Source organism: Hoplias malabaricus, chromosome 17 (assembly GCF_029633855.1).
Source record: "Hoplias malabaricus isolate fHopMal1 chromosome 17, fHopMal1.hap1, whole genome shotgun sequence".
Lineage (NCBI taxonomy): Eukaryota > Metazoa > Chordata > Actinopteri > Characiformes > Erythrinidae > Hoplias > Hoplias malabaricus.
The window spans coordinates 28,703,795-28,712,765 of record NC_089816.1 but is presented as its reverse complement, the minus strand read 5'-3'; the positions used below and the strand labels follow the sequence as shown (position 1 = coordinate 28,712,765).

Below are 8,971 nucleotides of genomic sequence, written 5' to 3'. Positions count from 1 at the left end.
GTATCAGTACGACTTCCGTAAACTTCACAATACTCTTTATTCTGGAACTCCTGCACCTAAAATAAAATGTGCGATAAATGTAAAGGATTTAATATGAGTAGTGATGAAGCCAATCTCTCTTCAAAATATCTGTGAGGGCGGCTCATTGACAATGTATTTGTTTATGACTACAGCTAATTGTTGATTTGCTCTAGAGGCAAATAACTTTATTAAAGAAGACCTTTATAATGAACTCCTGAGCTCTCCACAATTACTGTACAGTACACAGTAAATTCACCAGGATTAAATTAACACTGTTTGTGTTGTGTTGATTTAACACTGGTGAATTTACTGTGTATGCAGATACCCAAATTGTCTAGTGAATAAGTCACCTTAGCAGTTATCCCAACAGTAGCCCATCTGAGAGATTTCGCAGGAACCGCCACTGTTAAAATTACAGCTTTAAAATCATTATGATGCTTCACTGACTTGTAATACGAACAGAGCCACAGTCATTGTACTCTGAGCTCTGCACTGCAATAACTGCACTATGTAACTTTTGGAGGAGGGTAGGAAACGACCCCCATCCCCTCCCTACTGATTTCAGTACAGTGCTCTTAAATGACTAGGGGGAGCACCAGAGGCAAGCAACCTAAATCTTACCTAGTATTCCTTTAAGCTGTCTTAAAGCCATTGTGAATAATAATAAGTTCATGCTGTTAAATGTAAAATGATATATACAGGGTGGGCCATTTATATGGATACACCTTAATAAAATGGGAATGGTTGGTGATATTAACTTCCTGTTTGTGGCACATTAGTATATGGGAGGGGGGAAACTTTTCAAGGTGGTGACCATGGCGGCCATTTTGAAGTTCATTCTTTCATGAGTTATTTACAAGTGTCTGACCACTTATAAAATGTGTTCAAAATGCTGCCCATTGTGTTGGATTGTCAATGCAACCCTCTTCTTACACTTCACACACTGATAGCAACACCGCAGGAGAAATGCTAGCACAGGCCTCCAGTATCCGTAGTTTCAGGTGCTGCACATTTTGATGGTATAGTGTGGTATATGGGGCACAAAGATAGTGGGGCCATTCTTCATCAATGGAAACCTCAAGGCTACTGGATATGTGAAATTGCTACACGATGATGTGTTTTCCTCTTTATGCACTGAAGCTGGCCCGTTCCCTGAGTTTTTCCAGCAAGATGGTGCACCACCACATTATGGGTGTCAGCATTCCTAGATGAAGAGTTTCCTGGAAAGTGCATTGGTCGTCGTGGGCCAGTTGAATGGCCCCCAAGGTCTCCCGATCTGACCCCCTTAGACTTTTATCTTTGGGGTCATCTGAAGGCAATTATCTATGCTGTGAAGATACGAGATGTGCAGCACCTGAAACTACGGATACTGGAACCCTGTGCTAGCATTTCTCCTGCGGTGTTGCTATCAGTGTGTGAAGAGTGGGAGAAGAGGGTTGCATTGACAAGCCTACACAATGGGCAGCACTTTAAACACTTTTTATAAGTGGTCAGAAACTTGTAAATAACTCATGAAAGAATAAAGAATAAAAAATTACTTTAAAACCAACCACACCATTGTTTTTCTTGTGAAATTCCCAATTAGTTTGATGTGTCACATGACCCTCTTCCCATTGAAAAAACAAAAGTTGGATCCAAAATGGCCGACTTCAAAATGGCCACCATGGTCAACACCCATCTTGAAAAGTTTCCCCCCTCCCATATACTAATGCGCCACAAACAGGAAGTTAATATCACCAACCTTTCCCAATTTATTAAGGTGTATCCATATAAATGGCCCACCCTGTACAGTTATTATTGTTAATATTTTATAAGGATGTATGATGACAGATATTTGTTTACGAATACTTTCAGCATCATACAGGTGTATGGAAAAAAGGTGTTTAAGCAAATACTTTATTAAAATACCGAATGAGTTTTCACTGTGCATCTCAAGAATCAGCCACAAGGAAGTGCTTATCTGTCTTGAAATTCAACAAAAATCCTAATACCAACAGGACATAAGGAACATATTGAAGCCACATATCTCCTTGTGTGCTACAAACCTGATTCCTTCAACCTTTGGCCCTCGCAAGCCCTCCAGCTAAGCCTGGGTCACCCTGTCCCTTGTGTGTTTCCACTGGCCTCTGATCATCTTGCTTCCTCTTCCGGTCTGTCTACCACATATTCTCAGGACCCTAACACTAGTGCTGCTCCTCCAAAGCCACACTGGCTGTTCTTAAGCCCCCTGTACAGCTGTTATGTGATTCCCACTCTTAAGCTCATATTCCCGTTAGTGTAGTGTGTCAGAATAACGCTGTAACTCAGTTTGCTTACGATGTACCGATTCTTTCATGCAGATGCCAGTGCCAGTCAAATATGAGGAAGAGCTGCTACTGGGTTACTATATAAACACTGACCACTACAGCACTGTGTGGAATGTGTTCCTCACCGCCAATTGTTCTCTAAGCTCTGCTGTCAGTACAGAAGTATAAAACAATTTTCTTCATTTAATGCTACACTGGCTTCACCACGTAAATGTGTACATTTAATTTAAAAACATATGTTTAACCTGATGGTTTTCCAGACATCTCAGTGTCTCGCTTGTGGCTCCAGGGCTTTGGCTCAAAAACAAACTGAACGAGACTCAGACAGAGTGGGCTCGCTAATCTAATGGGGGTTACGTGCCAGAAAGGGCCTGGAACTACATATTTAAGAGAATTAAAACAGCTCCCAAGACCTGACCATGATTAAGCTAGAACACACTTTTTCAGAAGGAGACAATGACCCATTGCTGTAGTTACAAAAAGCATTTGGCCAAGAAAACACCAGACTTTCTACAAGGCAAAGTCTTGCTTTTCCAATCCTTAATACATACTCATAGGAGCCAGTCGGATCTGATTGCATGATCACTTCTATGTGGCCCCTCTGTGAACCCTTAAACCTCTTAGTTTTCACCTAGTTTTGGGTTGTGCACAGATGGGTATGCCTAAGCCTGTGAACAGCTTGAATCCTGATGGCCCCTTTTGCAGCTGTTGTGTTAAATCATAGTCATGTTAGCTTAGCGCCTCTACAATCAGGGATTTTAAAATGCAACCAATAGACATATGATCTTCAAGCATTTGTGCTTCAAGCAATAAAGAAGAGAAAAATGCATGTCTTAAGCATTTTAATCACCTATCATGCAGAGTCTACAGTAATAGGCAGGTAATATATAAAAGTGCTGCTTTGTTAGGAGCTGATAAAAATCTGGCACATCCAAAAAAATAAAAATAAGAAACATTACTGCAGCTCAGTGCATTTATGTGTGCATGCACACACCAAGAATTTTAAACAGTTAACCTTGTCCAGTGACAATTTCTATCAGTTAAGTTAGGAATGCTACGTAGTTAATTTTATTTCTAAATTATTTTGATTGTAGAAGACCTGAATCTTTAGGACCATGACAGTATTTTGCTGAAAGGCTAAATATAATTATCCACACCCTAGGTGCAACTTTACACAGACACAGTGATGCGGCCCTGGGCACTGTGCCATGACTAAAGGAATCTCGTTAATAAGCACGTGTTTGTTCCCTAAACTGAGAGACAGTGTTGGACCAGACCTGAACAGACAAAATAAAAACAATAATAAGCCTCTTGGCGAAAGAGGTTCCACGTCCATGTGTGGACAGAAAAGTCCAAATTCCAATAATTTCCACTGACTGAGCATAATCCTTAGGGGCTAAGGCCATGTTACAGAACTTAACAATGCCCCCCTTGACTCGCAAACTGAAGCTGCTGTGTATATTATGCAAAGCACGGTCCCACTTCACCCTGCTCAAAACTGAGTCACTGTAATCTGTTCTTTTCCATTGCTGGACAGTGTATTATTTTCAATTGTTTCTGGGTTGGTGCTCTCTTTGCTAGACCCAGGTACTTCGCTGCGCAGTGAGATGTCCTGCTTAGTTTGACACTTTCCAGTGGTTAGTGACTTCTGAAAGGACTCTGAGGTGAAGTAGTAGACCACTGGGTCAAAGCAGCAGTTGAAGGTGGCCACGCATAGTGTTATAGGGTACAGAGTTCGTGCCAGTCTTTCAAGCCAACAGCTAGCCAGGGCTTGAGTGCGCACCATGGCATACACGAAAAGAACTGAGTTATAAGGCACAAAGCATACAATGAAAATGGCCAGATGCACCACAATCATGCGGAGCACACGTTCCTTGTTAGTGCCAATTTGGCAGAGTGTCGCAGGCTTGCGCAATGTTCGTAGCACCATGGATGAGCAGGCCAGGTTGATGAGCAAAGGAATAAGGAATCCCACTACTTCAATGAAGATGGTGATCTTGGACAGGTATGTCTTCCACGTTTTCTGAGAGAAGCCCTCGAAGCAAGTTGTGCTGGATTTGGCACGGTTGGTGGCTGAGAAGAAAGTCACTGACATACCTCCACCCAAGATAAGCAGCCAAATCAGAACACACACAATGCCAGCATTGCGGCGGGTGCGTATGGAGCGCGAACGGAAGGGATAAACAATGGCCAGGAAGCGGTCCACACTGATGCAGGTGAGGAAGAGCATGCTACCATAGATGTTTGTGATGAAGGCTCCTCCAGAGACCTTACAGAGCCAGTCTCCAAATGGCCAGTTGCGTCTGACGTTGTAATAGATCTTAAACGGCAGTGTGAACACAAAGACCAGGTCCGACAATGCCAAGTTTGTCATGAAGAGAGTGGTCTCGTTGCGGATTTTCATGCGACAGCCAAACACAAATAATGAAGCACAGTTGGTGACAAGGCCCACTACGAAGGCAATACTGTATACAACGCCATACAGATTGTACTTGAAGGAGTCATCGATGCCACAGTCGTCCAAACCAGTGTCATTAAGCACCAGACTTGCCATGGTGGCACCAGAGAACAGGCGGATTTCTGTTTCTTTTAAATTCCCAGGTGTTAGGATCAGCACTGGCTGCAGTACACCACCTGGCCCATCACCGACCCATAATCCAAAGGTTTCTGGCTTGTTGCAGTAAAGCAGCCACAGCTTTCATCTTCTTTAGTGTGGACACCCAGCCAATTTTAGTTTCCTGTAAAGGGGCAAAGAACAAATGGACATTTTTAGCAAGTGAACCTTTGCAGGATTTTTCTGTTTTGCTGACATCTAGGATTAGTGTTAACTTTAACCTGGAAAACCCACTCCAATTGTTTTGTTGTCCCGTGGGGTCCTATGCATTGTAGAGATCTCTGTTGTCTGTTATCTACAGATTGTCAGCACAAAATGCACAGTAATTATTTTAAACTACACTGTAAATATTGTAGACTATCTTTCTGGTCTTTATCTGTAAATATCTTTGGTTCTTTGTGCACTGTAGAGTATACTCAATTTGGACATTTGTTTACAGAAGCCTTCCACTTTTGTAATGTTTGTTTGTGCTCGAGTGAATTTAAAGACTTAAAGAATGGAAATTTACAGCAGCGTTCCTATAAAATCTCTTTCCCATTGCAAACATTTATAGTGTGTACTAATGGTGCATTATTAAGTAGTTAACTAGCAATTAACAACAGGGATTTATCACCCTGAAGCTATGGAAAAATAGGCTCTATCAACATATAACAGAATGGAAAAGCCTTATCTATCTCATGATAAAAAATGCAAATACATTTTTATATGCCACATTAGAGTTGGGTTTTTTGTGTTTCATAATAATAAGGAATCATCAGATTAGTTTAATTGCATCATTAGTGGCTTTGCTAATAACTTGTGGGTGCTTAACTAAGCAGATTTTTCTGAACTAGCCTAAATCTTTTGTCTCCCTCAAAATACATTCTATTTTTAAATTCATTCATGTCTTTTGTTAGCGCACAAAATGCACACAGCATGGCACTCATGGCTGTGTGGCATCTTAAAGGATGAGTCATGTGAGGAGGCCGAGGAGGACTTCCACAGTATTCTCATCCTCAGCTGACCCATAAACTGACCATCAGTCTTTGGCTACTTCTGAAAAGAAAGCATGGGAGTGGCTACACTATGTCTGTATGTATGACTAAGGGAATACAAAGCTTTAAAAAAAATCCATGTGTAAACATCAGCTTAACCACCTTAATTTATACAAGTTTATCCTAATAAAAGCACATATAAAAACGTTTTAGGCGTTATACTAGATGGATATATTGCTGTAGATGGATAAGTGGCGAAGACAGCCATAGTTGTTTCACCACGCTGACTGTGTCATTGGTAACTTATGTTTTTTTGACTCAGCCTATTATTATTGGAGGACACTGAGGAAAGCCCCTACTCCAGCAGTCAATCAGGCTTCGAAGGAGCCAGCTGCAATGTGACATCTTTACTGGGTTTTCACACGCCCCTCACAAAGCCTGTACTGTACAGAGCTTCTGTATGGCAAACTCACAATACGGCCAGTGTACTGACGCAGCCCTTCACTAACAGTCTCGGCTCCGGTCAGCCACTGGGTATGTCACTGCCAGCCACTACCTTTAAAGGTTAGTGTGCTCCATCATGAAGTAAGTCTTGTCTAAAATGAGAAAAATGATGTGTTCCTAGTGCAGCTTGTGAGTGCTTTTAATAACAGTTCCATTGATGTAGTGTTTGCAAGCATAATATGAATCATAAATATAAAAACAACCAGATCGTCTCATCGTACCATTCATCTGACTGTGTACCTTCCATAAGCCTGATTGGTCTTCACAGAAAGTTCACTGTTATTTTTAATGACAAAATGGAAAAGAGAGCAAGAAGCAAACAGTTCACAGCAGTGCAGTGTGTAGGAAAAACAGATTCGAAATTTTGAACCTCAAAAATCAGATTTTTGCCACATTTTTGTTAATGAAAATAAAAAAGATTATTTATTAAGACATTTCATCATTTTAAGAAGAGGATACACCATAACAAACGCATATTGCCTATGTTTTATTACTTTAAATACGCATCTAGTCTCTGACAGAGATGTGGCCAACATTTCACAGTGATTGTGTTTCACAGTATTGAGATTTGATATTGATGCTATGTTTAAATATAGTATAAATGTATAAAAATACATGTATAATATCTCAAACTACACAAACCACACAGTTCTTCAAATTTGACAATGAATTAGCCTGTTGTGCGTTTGCTGTGGTAAGCTTAAACATACAGAATAATTCCTGACAACTGCTTCGTGAGGACTACGAGAGCCTACACTTATCAGACATGAGCCTAGAAATAAGACTAAAGTCAGGTTTTCTGTGTAGTTCAGGCATAAACAAATACTGTGTAATGAACGGACAGAACCGTTTCTACACCGCTGTTTCATGAACTAGTGAATAACGAGACGAAAACAGGTCAAAACTGACATAATAGTTCACTCCGTTCTGAAACCATGTTTTATCCAAGTCCCGTTCTGAGACAGTGTATCTTCCTCACCTCCACTCCAGTGTTTTCATGGTCCTGGCTGTGTTTGAGGCTGAGGCGAACCGTGTGTGTACAGCAGGCTTTTCCCCCTCAGCAGTGCGGACCTTTGAGAAAACATAAACAATGTGGTTTAAAATCTCTGACAAAAAAATAACGACGTTTTCCCGCGTTGTAAAAGAGCCGTGCGGAGAATACTTCTCGCACCTCAGGGAAAAGAGCGTCTCATAGAAGGATGTAGTGAAGCCGTTCCTCTGCTCCGGCTGGAGTTAGTGTGAGGAACATAACGGTATTGGAAGCGGACTGGACAGAAAAGGAGAAATGAACGGAGACAATGGGCTGGTGGGGTTTGGAGAGGAGGGGCGCCAGGGGGCGTACAAGAGAACAGCCGGGAAAATACAACCTCCAAAATGGTGTCACTCCTCAAAAAGTGACTAGCTTTAGGGGCAGCACAACAAGATGCATTCTGTGGCATGTGCAGTTTGAGAGAGTTTTACTTTTTAAACTGCCTTTTCAGTTTTAGAATATTTTGATAAGGATATGTATAGGTTTGCCTTAGTAAAATGTGGGTGAACCATGTGTTCATGTCTAGAAACTAATTTAATATATGGAAAATTGCTATAGAATGTGTCTTAACTGGTTTAAAGAGAGAACTACACATTTTTGTGTTTTTCATTCTTTGAATTAAAATTTCACTGAGATTTTACTGAGTATTATTTTAAATCTCTTGACTCAAAAAATGTTTAATATTGAGTGATTAGTTTTAATGTTTAGTGATTTTTTATGTATTTATTTAAAGATACAATCTAATTAAAAATATCTTCAAATTTTTGCACTAAAAACCTTTTTAGAAATTGAAATCTTTATATTTAATTTAATGTGGTTTGGTTCAGTGGCACTAATTTTCTTGACTCTTAATACTTTAGACCTAAAGGATCCCAACAAGACATTTAATTTTTTTTCCATACAGATAATGGATGTATTGAGTTTAAATTAAGTTTAGTTACATACATTGACTGTAACTTTGCAAAAGTCTTTAAGTTCTTCATTCGAGTCACGTAGCATTGTTTGACTCGTCTAGGTTATGCCTCTGCTGTGCTGAAAACCCATACAAAGTTATTTTGAGCATAAAGCAAGTCTCATTAGCTCTGAAAAACTGTCCCAGAATATCTGATCAAACGCACATTAAGTCACATTGCACATAAGTGCTCTATATATAGCCTGCCGCAGGGTGTTTTTGGAGACGTTCCCATTGTATGACAGCCAGCATGGATGTCTCTCTCTCTCTCTCTCTGTGCGTGTGCATGAGTGTGTAGAGGTTCAGTGACAGAGGGGATGTTGTCCCAGGTCCCAGGCAGGCAGAGCAGTTCACAATAGTGCTGGAGTGCACAGGACATCCTGCACTCTATGCACCTCCAGTCTGTTCTGAAAACAGAGCTTTTTGTCACCGCTTTCCTCATTCCCCATGTTTCAAGCAACAGCCACTCTGTTCTGGAGCCCCATCACATGCAGCCGTTTATGGACTTGCTCCCTTGTCAGCCATTCTTGTCACTCTGAATGAATATCCATCTATGGAGACACTGCTGTG

General features: G+C 40.8%; 1 protein-coding gene across 1 annotated transcript; it reads right to left on the bottom strand.

Moving 5' to 3' along the window:
* Positions 1-3,228: 3,228 nt before the first annotated feature.
* On the bottom strand, positions 3,229-7,723 carry lpar4 (lysophosphatidic acid receptor 4). Its single transcript, XM_066649747.1, has 3 exons — positions 7,591-7,723; positions 7,399-7,490; positions 3,229-5,065 (listed from the first exon to the last, which is right to left on the bottom strand). Exon 3 carries the CDS (start codon positions 4,879-4,881, stop codon positions 3,820-3,822), a length of 1,062 nt encoding a protein of 353 aa, XP_066505844.1. The 5' UTR covers positions 4,882-5,065; positions 7,399-7,490; positions 7,591-7,723; the 3' UTR covers positions 3,229-3,819.
* Positions 7,724-8,971: the final 1,248 nt, after the last annotated feature.